At 46.0% G+C, this 15,694-nt stretch overlaps 1 protein-coding gene across 1 annotated transcript; it reads right to left on the bottom strand.

Moving 5' to 3' along the window:
• Positions 121–14,952, bottom strand: FAM83A (family with sequence similarity 83 member A). The gene is made up of 4 exons (XM_021385575.1): positions 14,313–14,952; positions 10,879–11,046; positions 9,517–9,641; positions 121–5,472 (listed from the first exon to the last, which is right to left on the bottom strand). The coding sequence occupies exons 1-4, from the start codon at positions 14,883–14,885 to the stop codon at positions 4,926–4,928; spliced, it is 1,413 nt and encodes a 470-aa protein (XP_021241250.1). The 5' UTR covers positions 14,886–14,952; the 3' UTR covers positions 121–4,925.

Here is a 15,694-nt window from a genome sequence, read left to right as displayed (position 1 = left end):
CATCGTTTTTTTCATTCACTGGTTTGTTTGTATTCAAAATAATAAGAAATCCAGTATAAAATGGAGTTTTCAGGGGTAGCTGTCCATCATAAACGTCCCGGTGTTCTTGAAGCACCAGTGATTTTGGGGGCCTGTGATGCTGCTGGAATGCAGCTCTTCCTTCCCGATGTCCAGCCTGAAAATGTCTTGGTTTCAAATTCTGTGTAGTTGCACTTGGAGCCGTCGAATTAGCCATTTTCTTAATTAAAATTTGTAATATTTCTTGATTAATTGACATGACAGTGGTTTACTTTTCAGAGCTGGATGGCTGGATCTTCAATACATTTATGCTGTGAAGTTGTCAATAAGAATAATTCCATGTTTTGGGGAAAATATCTAAACAGTAAATGTTTAACTTAGAACTGGAAGGAGATTTCCTCTAGGCTAAATGTTTTTGCAGGCGTAGAACTCTCTGTAGCCTGGTCCTCAGTGTGCTTACGCAGGGAGAGCCAAAACTGTCAGGGTTGTTTATATGGAGCGAAGAGTGTTCAGTCAGAGCACGTCCTTTGTAAAACCCTGCAAGGAAGGGAAAACCTCTGCTGTGGAAATGGCAGCGTTGTTCCTGCATCGTACAGATCCTTCCCTGTGCTTTGTGTTCACACTGACACTGCTTTGCTTTCTGTTCCGAAGCGCTGACGTTACGTGCTTTGGGCTTGCAGAAGGCAGCAAATGGCTTCTTCCTTTTGTGTGAAACAACTTACATCTGATGCAAAAGTGTGCTCTTGCCCCATTTGATCCTGTTAAACTGTGATGCTTAAATTCTCACTGGGTTTTTGTAAAAATATAGTTCATAGTGTAAAAGTAGGAATCTCTCAGGCGTAATTGACTCCTCTTCACGTGGCTTTTCCTCACGTTCTCTTTGGGTTTCTTTCTGCAGTACTACGAGTGCTGAAACTTTCCATAATTCACAATGGAAACGTTGTTCACTGTACATGAACAAACCTTCAGATGCAGCTGCAACTTTGAGATGGATTTTAAAGCTTTAAGATGCTTATTAGGAAATCTGTTGCTAACACTTGGTATAGTATGTCCTCCTGCTAAGCTGGCTGTGAAATCTCTCCAGCAAAAAGGAATATCGCCTTCAGCCATCTCAAATTATCTTTGATAGTTTGGTGACTTAATGCGATTAAACCACATCCTGGCCAGCTTGTTATGAAAGGTGATGGCTTGGCAAGGATACGTGGGTAAGCATTAATTCATTATGTGTTACGAATATTCATTTTAGTCATGCGTGTGTTTGCTAGGTGGAAATTTTTGTGTATGTGTGTGAGAGGAGCAGTGCTGGGACGGCAGAGGCCCACCTGGCAGGCTGGGATGCACACAGGGCTAAGGGCTGCCATCGAGCAGCCCGCCTGCGTGTTTTCAGTAGCGACTGTCCGTAATGAGCTGTAAAGTAATTACGATGTTGCCATCAACAATAGAATGTCTTGCAACACAGACACGGCAAACATGGAAAGCTTAATGCCTAATGTGTCAGCAAAAGAAGTTGAGTTACTGGAACAGTCCCAGTTCCTTCTTAAACTTATGATCATGAGCAGCCCCAAACAAATGATATAACCTGCTTTCCCACAGCTCTCAAGTAAGTTCTGTAGTTAGGACGTTGGAACGCAGCTTTTGTGGGCCCAGGTTTGTGGAGATATTTCGTGGGAACTCGCCAAATGATTTGGCTCCACTGTTTAGAAGGTGGAAATGGCAGCACGTGAAATGCTTGCTAAATGTTGTCATTTCGTGACTGGGCTGTGCAAAGCACACAGTGTTACGGCCGCTGCCATTTGGAGACTTGGGTGCGTGTGGGCGGTGGACGTGGGGCTGTCTCGCACTGGCAGCACAGCAGTTAACTCCCCAGCTCCTGGCAGGGCGGATGCAAGCAGCGCTCCTTAAGAACAGGCACTGCTCTCTCTAACACAGCAATAAAGCAAAAGTGTTTCCGACTACTGCAAAGAAAACAACATGAATATTGCTCTGAATGCGTTGCATAGTTACTGTTTCAAGTAAGCAGTGTTTATGCGCTGGGCTATGGAACATTCCTTGGTCCCATTTATGCTGGCTATCTCTCATCTCGGCTACTTCCTCCTTTTTTGGCCTGCTCCTCACTTTCGGCATGCCACCTCCAACCTCAGCTTTCTGCTGCTGACCTCAGAGGGGCTTTACTCTTCTGTCTTGTGTCTGTGTAATTCTACATCTGCCTGCAACAGCTTCCTTCATGCTTTGGTATTATTATCATTGGTATTAATACCTGCACTGGTACTCCACGCCGAGCTACATAGCAAATTTAGTGTTGCCAACTGCGAGTGAGAATCTGTTAACTGTTAGCAGGGCTGGGCTTTGTCATTCTGACGCTCGCTCGTGGTACGGGCGCTTTGGGCAGGACCCTCTGAGCCCGGCTCTGATGCCTCTGGAAGGATCAGTGTGTGCAAGCACAGGCTCGTGAGATGTTTTGCCGTTGAGCATTTGACACCTGCTCTCTGCTTGTGAGGTGAAGGAACGTGTTACTGCTGGAACTAGCAAAGTTCTCTCCGCTCTCTCAGCGTGCAGTGGCGGTGTTCGTACAAGCCCTTCCTGCGCAGCAGGCTGACGAGGGATGTCAGCATCCAGCCCCAGCCTTCCCAGCAGGTACTTTCTGCAGCTGCCTGTCGCCTCACGTTCCCTTCGCCACTGAGCAATGAAGCCTGTGGGAGCCTGCGGGCATTTTTGGCATAACTCCTCGCTGAAATGGTAAACTCTGGATTGTTTTCCATCAGAACTGAAATTCCATTCATTTGACATTCGGGTTCAGCTGTCGTCTAAATTGACACAAGCTGTATCCTTGATTCGGAGCTGAGATTAGTTCTTAACTCACAGTGCTCCTCGGGTGCTATCAGCTTGTTACCTACTTCTCATTAGCTGCGTTCTGAGGCCTCTGCAGGCAAACCGTCTGGGCGCAGTGATGAGAAGGGCTCCTGTCTGCATTTCATGGGTCATGACTGCAAGAAATGAAGGCTTCAGAGTGAGAGGGCGGTGAGCCCACACCCCGCTCCGTGCCACCCACAGCTGGGCCCCAACAGGATCGAGGGACTGACCCAAATTTAGAGGAAAAATCACAATTAGGCAGGAGGGACGCACACTTCGTCCTGCTCCTGTCGGTTTCAGAAGAAACAAAATTCCCTGTCAGTTGTGCTCTGACTTCATGGCAATGATTTTTGGAACAAAGATGGTGAGGTGCACGAGTGAAGAGAAGAGGAAGCAACAAAATGATTCTCAAAGGGATTGTAATGAAAGTCTTCTCTTTTATTTACCATATTTGGTTGTCATGTTTAGACAATTCAGTAGAATTCTCATAGGAATGAAAACTTCCCTTCTTCCCAAGGAATCAAAAAAATGTTATGTACAGACATTTACAATGATATGCAAGAGCTTAGTGTTCTTTTGGTCTCCAAATTTTGATACCACGGGTAAAAATGTTCACGCTGCTCGTGCAGCATGCATCTGTCTTTTACCTTTTACAACGTTCTGTAAATGTTACCGGTGTATTTTTAAAGCTGTATCTCTTCCAAGGGTGAGAAACTCCTCACTCGAAATTTTGCTGCTACATGCAATTTTCATAACCCACAGAAAAAGAATACAGTTTGATTCCTTGGGCTTACTGAATAGGGAGCAAGTCAGCGAGGAGGGACAGATGAGCAAATGTATTTGGGTTTCTGGTTTTTGTTGGAGTCAGATGAAAGATGGAGTAAAGCAGATTTAAAGAACAAGAAAGTACCGATACATCAGTAAATGGTAGGTGTCGAGTGACTTTGGGACATGGATGGAAATCCCTTCTATCTCATGAATTTTCTCACTATTTTTTGCCTTTTGCTTACAGAAGCTTCCTTCATTCTCACAGGTTATCTGACAAAACACTTCTCAGCTTTGCAGGCATTCTGCTTGACGCTGCTGAACTCCTGCAATGCCCGTCTATTCAAGGGGAACTACAGGCACTCCATTGCAGCACCACTACCTCTAACTTTATGTCCTGTCAAACGACCACTGAGAGGATTTCCAAGATCTGCGTACTTTTAAAGGAATTGGAACTCAGTACTGGAAAGATGTGCTGCTAGCAGGACTTTGCTTCCTTCCTTGGCTTCATTTTCCAGTCTGAATCTACACAGCTGCTCTGCAGTGAGGAAAATTGCTCTGAGCTGGTGGGACTGGAGGTTCTGAACAAAGCGTGCTGGAACGCACCCACGTTGCTAATGAGTGAAACTGAGCGTAGGGTGGCTGCGGGATGTCCTCTGTGCCCCGAGCTGTTGGTCTCGGTCCATTTCACGGCCAGCAGGCCTGTTCAAAGAAACCCTGCAAACACACATCCTTGCTGCACACCTCAAGCAGCATCACAGACAGCGTGAAGGTGGGAACTGTGCTTCCCTGTCAGCCCTAAAGGAGTCGTCCTACTTCAAGACAAAGCTGTGCTGAGGGAGTGAAGGTAGACTGCTGTTCCTAGCAGCACGTCGGTCTGGCACGTAAATAGCAGCCTTCGCCCTCCTGAATTAGCTCCTTACGCAAGTGCATAAAGTGCAGAGTAAGAAACTGACTTAGCCTGCTTTCAGGTGCCTGGCCACATGAAAACCACCTCAATCTCTTGATACACAAAAATGGTACCACGGGCAGGTGCTTGGCAGCAGCAATGTTGCACTGAGAGCAGCATTGTTAGGTTTGTTCTTGCTGAGATTGTGATGCAGCCAACATTTACACGATAGCAGGTGGCTTTTTAATTAGGGAATCGGAGCATCCATAAGCACCAAAACAGAACAAGAGACCTGAAATCATCCTGATTTTGTATTATGCAGAATTTCTGTGTTCGTCAGTGTACAAGTGATTGCTAAACAGGTCCTCACTACGTTTACTTGGAACTCAAAGCAAGGTGGTAATTATGCAAACAGGTTACCTTTGTGGAGGCATCTCCAGGGTGAGGTTAAGCCTGTCCTGTTTGGTTCCTCTTGTCTAACTCTTACAGGTCGGTAAATGTTCATGTTGTTATAAAGAGCGGCGGAGCTATCGGCCACGTAATGCGGCTGATAGAAGTTAGCCTGGATGGTCTGCTGTGCTGGGGGGGGCGTGAATGAGACAAAGCTGTGGAAGGAATTAACTCGATGGAGAGGTGACTGGGGAGTGAAATTGCTGCTGAATATGAGAGTTCTTGGGGTTTGCTTGGTCTGATGGTTGCTTCCAGTTGAGAGGCTGCTCAAGGGGTCTGAAAGAGTGTTAGCACTTCCCTCATCGCTGTCGGGGAGGCTGCGCGGCAGGGCCCAGCTGTGGCTGAAAAGGAAGGGCATGGTGCGTGGTGGAGACTTCGGCCCCCTCACGGGCTTGGACAGCGCGTATAGGTGGCGGAACTCCTCGTCGAATAGCTCCACAACTTGACCGGTGAACTTGGAGAGGAGGTTGCGGTGAACCTGGCCACATAACCATGTGAAGCTGGAAGGAGAGACATGGTAAGGGTTAGCCATTGGGAATGGGAGGTCCCCACTGAGGCGGTGCTGAGGCTCACTGGCCAAACACAGGATGGAGACGGTGTCTCGGCTGAATTTCAGGTCAGTTCACATCAGTGCTCTCTCTTTGATTTTTGCGTCAAACCTTGTTATTGCAGCTGCCACTAAAACCTTCAAGAAACCCTCTGTAAAGTTTTACGGCCTCCTAAAGGCAGTGTTGGAAACCAGGACCCACATCCATGTCAGCACTAAATGTCAGATGCTTCCAGTTTGGCTGGCTGTCTGTTCCGCAGACTGAGTTTAGACCCCTATTTAGGAACCACTCTTCCTTGCTCACTGCTTGAATTAAGGTCTTATCACGTCTTGTCTGCAAAAACATAAATTGTATCTTCCCTGCAGAACAACATGCCCGTTTGTAAATCTCACCCACTCAGAACTGGCGTGAGGAAAACTCATGGAAAACAACCGTCCTTTGTTTGCATTGTGCTGTGCCTCTGTCTGCTCTGGTCTGGAGAAGCACAGAGAAACCCAACCTCCCCGTGGCATCCCGCCCCCACGGTGCAAATCGCCATGCCTGCATTGACAAGTTGGACAAGAGCTCATTGCCTTCACTACAGGTAGAATGAAATGAAAAATATTTGTACAGCCTTCACAAAATAGTAATAAATTATTACAACAACAACAACAACAACAAAAACCACCTACTTTGCTATAGAGGATAAACACCGCAAGTTTTCGCTCTGGTATCCAGAGACACACCTTAGAACACTCCACGGCCTGTAAATGATTTTTCCTTTACACACTACCCTAATCCACTTGGCAAACATACATTTGTGCTCTTTTACCAAACCACAAGCTCGCTTGATTGAGCTGTGCAGCCTCGTGCCACAGCATCATCATCAATAAAACAAAATGTAATTATTCCCTGAGCTGAGTGGGGCCCGTGCTGTGCAGCAGAGGCTGTAGAGCAGCGCTGGGTTTGAACCCAGGGTTACTCAGTGTCGACAAAACCGCGTCCCAGTTATTCCTGCGGGACTTTATTAGCTACGCTGGATTTGCAGAAGCATTTCCAAGAGCCAGATTTGGCTGTAGGTGTGTGCACTTCACATCCTGTTGTTTTCATGTTTTGACAAAACTCCCGTGAAACACAGAAGGGCTGACAGCCTCAGCTGACACTTAGACTCAGTTTGCTTCTGTTGGATTGGGCATTCTTAAGGAGGGTTAGGTTTGGGTCATACATTGTTTCTCTGCTGTTGATTCAGGAGCAAGGGGAGGAGTGAAGTAACCACTAGTTGGGCAATTCATAGAACCATAGAATAGTTTGGGTTGGAAGGGACCTTTAAGATCACCTAGTTCCAACCCCCTGCTATAGGCAGGGACACCTCCCTCTAGACCAGGTTGCTAACAGCCCCATCCAGCCTGGCCCTGAATGCTTCCAGGGAGGGGACATCCACAACCTCAATGGACAACCTGTTCCAGTGCCTCACCACCCTCACAGAGAAGAATTTCTTCCTACTATCTAGTCTAAATCTACCCTCTTCCAGTTTAGAACCATTTCTCCTCATCCTGCCACCACTTGCCCTTCTAAAAAGTCCCTCCCCAGCTTTCCCACAGGCCCCTTCCAGGTACTGGAAGGCTGCTATAAGGTCCCCCCGCACCTTCTCTTCTCCAGGCTGAAGAGCCCCAGCTCTCTCAGTTGTGACATACAGAATTTACATTTTATGTCTGAGCATGACAATACACAGTAAGTTATTAAAATGCAGGTACTGCTCATCCACTTCACTCCATTAAAGCCTTGAGTGTTGGTTGGGGTAAGCTGCCCAGCAAGCCAGCTCCCCACTGTCGGGTAACAGCTGCTGCGCCAACGCGGCATTGCCTTTACTCACAAACAAGCACTCTCAGAATCTTTTGCTGTCCTCCATCAAACTGTTAAGGAGATTCCAAATGAGGAAAGAATACAGTAAGTGCACACGGTGAGACCTATGGGATGTTAGACAAATGTTTGGGGATGTGCGCTGCTTCCAGCTCTGGTGCTTTCTTTCTGAGGAGAGGGGGCCAGCTTCTGGCGTTCTCATTGTGCCTCTGCTGGGAGCACTGAGTTCATACGTTACCTAACTTCAAATTTCATAAAATAAAAAATATAGGAGAACATGGTTTTAATAGGATGGGGTAGAATAACACAGAGGCAGCAAAAAAGAAATATTTCAAGCTAACACCGTAGACACAGGCAGTAAAAACCGAGAGGAAAACTATACCTTAAAACATTTACTGATGCATGCACTCATGCAAACAGGAGCTGTTGCTTATTCAGGAGATTCATCTCAGTTCTTGGCAGAACCAAATGTACCCACATGTCCAAAGCAATGTTATTTTAATGTGATTTTAAAAACTGCTTCAGAGCAGGAGATCCCATAAGCTCAGAGGTGGTTCCTTTCCCTCTGATTACCAACTTCCACCCTCCCTGTTGTTCATGAGGCCAATACATTTTGTTCCCAGTCCTTTGGCTGGAGGCAGCAAGCCTTGGTCCCTTGCAGAGCACTGGGTACCGAAGAGCTATTTTATTCCCTCAGCCTGCTATCAAAAAGTTGTGCAGAGCACAGCACTAAGGTGAAATAGACAGTTCTGTGAGTTTTCATAGAACCATAGAATCCTTAGCATTGGAAGGGACCTCTAAGGCCATCTAGTCCAAATCCCCTGCAATGAACATGTACACCACAGCTAGATCAGGTTGCCCAGGGCCTGATCCAACCTCACCTTGAAAGTCTCCAGGGATGGGGCATCCACCACATCTCTGGGCAACCTGTTCCAGTGCCTCACCGCCCTCACTGTAAAAGATTTTTTCCTTATATCTAACCTAAAATGACCCTCCCTGAGCTTGAAGCCATTTCCCCTTGTTCTAAATGTATTTGTTTTAAGGTATTTTGTATTAGTTTTGAGATCTACTCAAATTTCCTTTCCAACAAATACATTGCAGAAGAGTGTTTTACTCTCTTTAAGATCCTTACTGCTTACGCCTGCAGAGGTAGCTGGGTAAAATTCAGTGATAACAAAACTTTCAGATGAACGGAGTGAGAACCAGGAGCCTACAGAAATGCCATGTATTGATAGCTGCTTATAAGCCATGTGAATCCACAAGTTGAGCATGATGAAGTTAAATAGCACACAGATTTGTTCCTCACCACTCTCTTTGCTTGCTTGCTGCATAGGAGATAACGTAGTTTGACAAGGCTCTTGAGTTTAGAAGGCAATGCAACAGCAGTAGAGAATGAGAGGAGTGACTCTGCACTGCACAGGACTTTAAGGGTTTTTCTTTTTTCCTCTCTCTCTTTTTTTTAACAGCTTATAAAAGCCAAAAGGGACCTTCTTGGCTAGAGGAAAGCTGTCTTGCTCTGCCCCTCTTCTCCCACATATCTTCTTCCGTTCTCCACAGAACTCTGTTTTTCCATTTCTAAGCAGATTGGATGAGAAATTAAAAGAAAACTGAGCAACAAGTAAGCCACAGTGTCCAATAAATCAAATGAAATACCAACAACATGATTTGTTCACTCCTTGTCTGACAGTTCATTTGGAAAGTGAATGAAAGAATGGGTGCCTGCCTCTGGAGACAGCTGAGTTCTCACAGCGTCCGCTGTCCCCACACGTTCACATTTACCTTTGTTCTTATAGTTACATAATCTTCCTGCTGGCACAGTTTTATCGAAGCAATTAAGTCTCCAAATCACAAACCTGAATTAAGGAAAACAATCTCATCCTTTTAATTAAATAATCACATCTGTCATTTTTTCTCTTGTCTTTTTTGTGTCTGAGTTTCTAGGATACACCTCAGCCATATGTGATGCTTATCTATGTAGCCACGAGGCTTAGGAACTTTATTTATTTGATGCAAACTCAGAGTCTCATGAAATGCCCTAACCTGAGGATTGTGGATCTTAATTAAAAGCCCAGTTGTTGAGATGCTACATCCTGTGCCTGAAATCATCATAACAACTTTCAAAAAAAGAAAAAAGACGACTGCAATGGTGTATCTCACCTGTAGGATCCAGAGAGAACGTATCTCCAGTCAGAGATAAGAAATTTTTCTTGTATTTGTCCAGAAAATTTCCTGCCTGATTTGGCACAGTACACCTCTCCAGTCACACTGCGGACTGAGATATTCTAGTAAAAGAAAAAAATATATATATTTGTACAGAGTGCATTACATGTTTGTTTGTTTTTAAATTAAAATCAGAAGGAAACAGCCTCTTTTCCCTCTTGCCTCTAGCACTTCACTTCCCCCATTTCTGTTACAGTTTCTTCACAGACTCTAACATTATAATTGAAGGCTTGGGCATGGTGGAAGCCCAGCCAAGCTTTCGGTGCTAATTTTTCAATGGGCAAATAAACGTACATGAAAATTTACAGAGGAGCTGCAACCTAGAACAATCTGACTGCTCCCCCTAGTGAAATGAGTACTAGAGATGTGTCTGTAGCCAAGAACAGTCTGTCACCTCCGCTGATGTCTCAGCTGTAGATGTGGTCCCTCTCATTTTACACTGATACATCGATGGCTTAATACAGCGGGGCAAAACCTTTCCTCTTCTAATCAGTACAGGCAACTGAGCAGCTGGTGAAGCCCAGACAGGCCATCAGTGTCATAACAAGTGTAAGTACACATGAATGGAGCTGAAGGTGTGTTTGGCCCATGATACACAATCATAGAATTGTTAAGGTTGGAAAGACACTAAGAGCTCCTTGTCCAACCGTCAGCCCTTCCCCACCATGCCCACTAACCATGTCCCTCAGTGCCACATGTCCATGGTTCTTGAACACCTCCAGGGATGGTCAGTTTTAAGGTCAGTTTCCTCCGGCAGGGATGAAGTTGGACTAAGCTAGCAGACAGGTAACTGTGAGGCATTACCCTTAAAGCAAAGCCTAAACAGCATAATTTTATCATATTTCATGCAAACGCCCATGAAACTGAACTAAAACACTGAGACTGAGGATCAAGAGCAGCAGTCAAATGAGCAAGGTAACGCCAGCAGAACTCAGCCCTCGCAGCCCAACTGAGAGCGCGCAGTTCAGTCTTTCTGGCCGCCCGGGATTTTCATATACAGGGTTTTGTGTGCAGCTCAGGCTTCTCACTACCTACAGCTACCAGACCACCTCTCTTAGGGTCTAATGGACATCTAACAGGCATCCAGTCTAATGGACATCTAATGGAACTGCCTTAACTTCCTCTAAAATGCATGGAAAAGTGTAGGCATTTTTAAGGATAATTAGGTAAGACTACACTACCTCTGGAAGTCTCCTTCTCTGTTTTAATTACGTGGTAGGGATGTTAGGAATGACCCTAGTTTAACCATGCTTCTAACCCAAAGTGCCTAACGTTAGGTGAATCTGAGAGCCACAGTACCTTGAAGAGCTCCTCAGCAATCTGCAGCTTGTCGCACATCTCTGAGAAGAGGTTGATATTGCCATGGTCCAGCAGCAGGTAGACAAACACCATGCGCTTGTTGGCTGCCTCCAGGAGGTCACAAAGGATCTCAGTGTCTGTGAATACATCCATCACGATAGCCAGCACCTAGGGGAGAAAGCAGAAGCATTAGTTGATGTAAGTAAGTCAAGGCTGCCTGAAATGCAATATTTAATATGTTTTTTTTTTTTTTTTAATTCCATTGAATGCAAACTTTGGAAGATACATGTGGGTATTTATTCTGTTTTTCCCCTGCGTCACTGAATCGATGAGACACGTTGCTTCATTGTTTTATTGGTCATATAAATACAACATAACATGCAGCGTATGCACTTCAGTTAAGTTCTTTTAATCACCAAACATAGTGTGAGCCAGGAAACTGAAGGTGAGATTTCAGCACTAGGAAGGATATTAAAGCACTAATCAGAGAATAATAAGGATGTAGCTAAAATAAGAGACCGCAGCTCTTGCCAAATGGCTTTCGTAAGTCCCATGCATTTAGCAAGCACTGAATGACGCTTTCCCTCTTACAACTTACATCTGAAGCAGTCCTGTTTTTAAATCTGCTTCCTGCAGTTGGTAGTGGGCCGACAGACTGCAACAGCTCCGTGTTTATTTCTTTTTACATCCAACTTTTACAATAATTTATGAGCTAATTGTTTCAGTTTAAACATACATCCACATTTCCAAAGTCACAAACAGCAAGGGCATGTGTAAAAGCCTTGGAGCGGCACGGACTGCCCATAAAAGACCCTCCAGCTGCTTAAATTCACAGCTTCCACGCAGCGTGTGGTTGAGGGAACCATAAATGTGCTGTAAAACCACCCTCACTCCTCAGCCCCAAGGCTCAGCGCTGGGGTCTCAGGGTCCTTTCTGCTGTTGTCCACAGAAAGGGGTGTCTGCCCAGGGCAGCTCAGTGCAGCAGGTACCTGCCTTAACTTCAGGAGGTACCAAGTGGAGAGGGTACTCAGTCGCTGCACTCACAGGGGATCATGTTAAATAAAATATAGTCAGTGAAACGATTTTTCAGTATTTCTGCAGATCTGCCCCACAGATTTCTTTAAACTTTGGCTCAATCTTACCCAAGGGCTGTGCCCATGCTTATCAGCAAGCGTATTCCCTTCCCACCCCCATATATAAATCCCATAAGACCAACCAAACCACATTATCTGAGGAGCAGTGAGGATCTCACAACTTCATCCTGCTGCCAGAGCGCAGCGCTTCAGAAAGGGCCCTGCCAGTGTCAGGTAATTGCCCAGTGCTGCCCAGCACCTTATGTTCACGCTTCGTTAGCACACTTTGGACTGAGCTCGCCTTTGTGCACAGCACAGAACTGCTGTCTCACACTCAGCCTCACCGTAGCTCCAGACCACTCTCACATCCTCCTCCTTCACCAGTTGTTCTCAATTTGTGATTCTGCACTTGGCTCTTCACTCTTCCTGGCAATACTCCTCATTTCTTTGGCCTGAATTTCACTTTAAGGCTTGTGCCTCACAAGTATACTAGGGTTACAGAATCATAGAATCCTTAAGGTTGGAAAAGGCGTCAAAGATAATCTAGGCCAACCATTTACAGTCCAACTGATTATAGCACTCTATTAGGATTATAGTACTTTCTGCTCTCCAGTCCTCCACAGTTTGACATCATCCACAAATATATTCCTTATTCTATTATTTAAGCTGTTAATGGATACCTTAAATACCTTAAAGTATCTGGCATGTCGCCTTATCACACGCTAACAATTCCCATCATTGAAAAACTGTACTCAAAAAGCGGTTGCCAAATGTGCACTGCCATCAAGCATCACTCCCCTTGTAATGTAAAAGAGATGGTTGAGCAGCCCATGTGAACCATGGATGTATTTTGCATTTCCTACTTTTTCCCCTGGAATTTTTCTTCTCTTCAGATGGAAAATTGGACTGGGTTGATACCTCATTAGGTATCAACCTAATAAGGCTGACGCTTATTTTACTACTTCAGAGGTATTTTCTGTTACTGTATCCTTCTGATGCTGTCAGATTGACCTACAGCTCTCCTGATGAGCCCAGCACTTGTGGCCTTTCCAAGGGGAAGTGCCAAAAGGCATTTTTCTCTGCTAGTACCTTCAGCATTACCTGTCCCTGAGCTTACCCTTGTGAGAGAGCAATCCAGCAACGGCTCTGACTCTAGATGGCTCCACAGCTGTGCTGGAGAGCAGGACCCACAAACCTCCCTTTCCACCGGGGTATGTATGGTCTTGCCTTTCTCCAGCCAGCAGAAATTTGAGATTAAAGCTTTTGGAAAGGAATAGTACAGTAACATTTTGTTTACCTAAAAGCTGTAGGTGCGTGATCACAATACCTAGAAACATGGTTTTCAAGAAGTAGGCAAAGAGCAGCACTTCCCTGGGAATGCAGCTGTGTTCCCAGGTTTTGGGCAGGGTCTCACTCCTCACCTAAGGCTGAGAATGTGGCCACTACTTTGCCATACAGAAAGAAATTCAAGAAAATTGCGCCCTGCATCCAATGTGGCCCACTGCTCTGACCCTTACACTGACCTTGGGGATTTCATTGCTGCTGCTGAAGACTCAGGGACCCCCACATTTCCCTTCTTAATGTGGCAATCACAAAGGTTTTGTTTCTGACCGTTCATCTGTGAGGCTGCCAGTGGAACCTCGAGTTTACACCAGCAAAATCCCCTGATAGTGATAAGCAGAGATCTGAAATGCCAAATATTTTCCCCTGAAAACTGAGCTGAGCTGTCTCAGTACCGCCAGAACACACCACCAAAGGTTTTTGCCCCCTTCAGCTGTTTGTCTTCAGATTTTCCACTCATGGACACCTGACATGTGACAGGCACCTCTCCATGCTCCTGTAACTTGTCTGTATCAGACTTCCCCTGCACCTCTCCCACACTCTGAGTGAGGCTCTCAGGCTCTGCGTGGAGCTCGTGTGACATTTTAGTGGCACTGATAAAGTACTGGGCATGGGATGGATGCCTTCTAATGATTCCATTCCCTGGGGGACACCTCCTGGCACACACGTGCCATTCTCCAGGAGCTCCATTCACCCACACCTCCCAACAATCCCCTGCAACCACCACTGTTTATTCAGAGCTTGCTTCAGCTAATTCTTGTTCCTGGTAGGACGGTGCTGTGCAGTGCTGCAGCAGCCTGGCAGTGTTGGGTGCCATAGGCCGGTCCCCCATCGTGACCACGGGCGGGTGGACGCAGTGAGGGAGCGAGGGCCATGCATTTGTTCAGTAATGGGCTCTTTCTAGAGCTAGGCTACATGGTAATGCACGAGGCTGGCTCTAATCACACTCCACCTTTACATGATCTTTCTAAGGGCAGAAAGACAAATGCAAGCAGAGGAACATGAGCTTTCTCTCCATACCTGCGTGGTCTTGTTGATGTAGCGGCGAATGATGTCTCTGATGTTGCTGTTCTTCTCTGTCTGGAAGTACACGGTGGCCGTGGACTTTTCCTTTAAATAGGGCTTGTCCGCTGTAATCCATGTGTGCAGGAGAGCGGGCTCACTGCTGTCAGAGATGGTGGGGAAGTACGTCCCCGAAGGCAGGGAGCCGCCATCGTTCTGCCTTTGCGCGGCCGCCCCGTCCGTGGGGGATTCCTGCGCGTAATAGGACTCCCGGGCGTTTTCCTTGATGTACTGAGCTTCCACCGAGGAGAGGAAATCCACCTCTCCCTCTTTGCTTAAAGTCTGGAGATACGAGTCTGTCCCACCATCCAGGAAAGCGTCCGTGGCCAATCTGATGCTTTCGTTGTGGCTGAAATCTGCTTTCGTCGACTTCAGGGACTGGTTCTTGATGTCCTCCAGCCGCTTTTTTATCTTGCCCATGTGTCTGGAGTGGCTCATGGCTCTGTGTCTCAGCAGCTGATCTGCAGAGTAGGCACCATGCATATGCGTGGCGCAGGCAATGCAATCGCCCGTCGTGTTGGGAGTCTGCATCCTGGCGTAAAATCACCTTGACTGAACGAATTAACTATGAATAAAAATAAAGAGAACTTATTACCTCTGGTGAATTCACACTCCCTGATTCTGTCGGTACAATTATCTTCAAAAAACAACCCAAGCTTACTACTCAGGTGGTGGTGTACTCCAGCAATAATCTGTTTCCAGATGGGACACAAGTACAAAGCTGATTAGATTGCTTATCTGCGAGGCACCCACCTCACCCCAAGGGAATCCGAAGGACTCGCGTCCAATTACCAGGGCTGTTTGATTTGGCTGTATTTCTCTTCTCGGAGCATCCTGTGAAATGTGAGTGAGGAAAGTATTCAAGCAAAAGCAGGTAGGCTCCCAAGCATCGTTGCACAATCTTCAAAACAGCTTGAGGCTTCTCTGTCCTCCCATAGCATTTGCTACGGAGCAAAAACTTTAACCGGGACAAAGACATCAGCTATGTCCATAGCTTCAGAACAGCAGAAGGGGTTACGGACTCCTTTCTGTACCTACATGCTGCCAGACAGGCTTAAAAATAAACCTGAAATTCGTCACTGTGCCCCGTTCACAGTATGTTGCTATTACCACAGACGATTCACTCATTTATTTCTTTAAAGCTTTGTGACTATGCTGTCCTATTAAAAGAAAAACACCCCTTCCCAAACATCCTGAGCATTATGTGGAGGGAGGGTTGTGAGCTGGCCTCAAAGCATCAGAAATACAAACACTCATCATTTGATTGTGCGCATTTAGTGCTGTTTGTTTGGTTTCCTATTTTTTTTTTTTTTTTTTAAGGCTGCAGCTCTGGAGTCACG

The sequence above is a fragment of the Numida meleagris genome, chromosome 2 (assembly GCF_002078875.1).
Source record: "Numida meleagris isolate 19003 breed g44 Domestic line chromosome 2, NumMel1.0, whole genome shotgun sequence".
In the NCBI taxonomy this organism is placed as follows: domain Eukaryota; kingdom Metazoa; phylum Chordata; class Aves; order Galliformes; family Numididae; genus Numida; species Numida meleagris.
The sequence above is the reverse complement of the archived record's forward strand: the minus strand, read 5'-3'. Positions and strand labels throughout refer to the sequence as shown.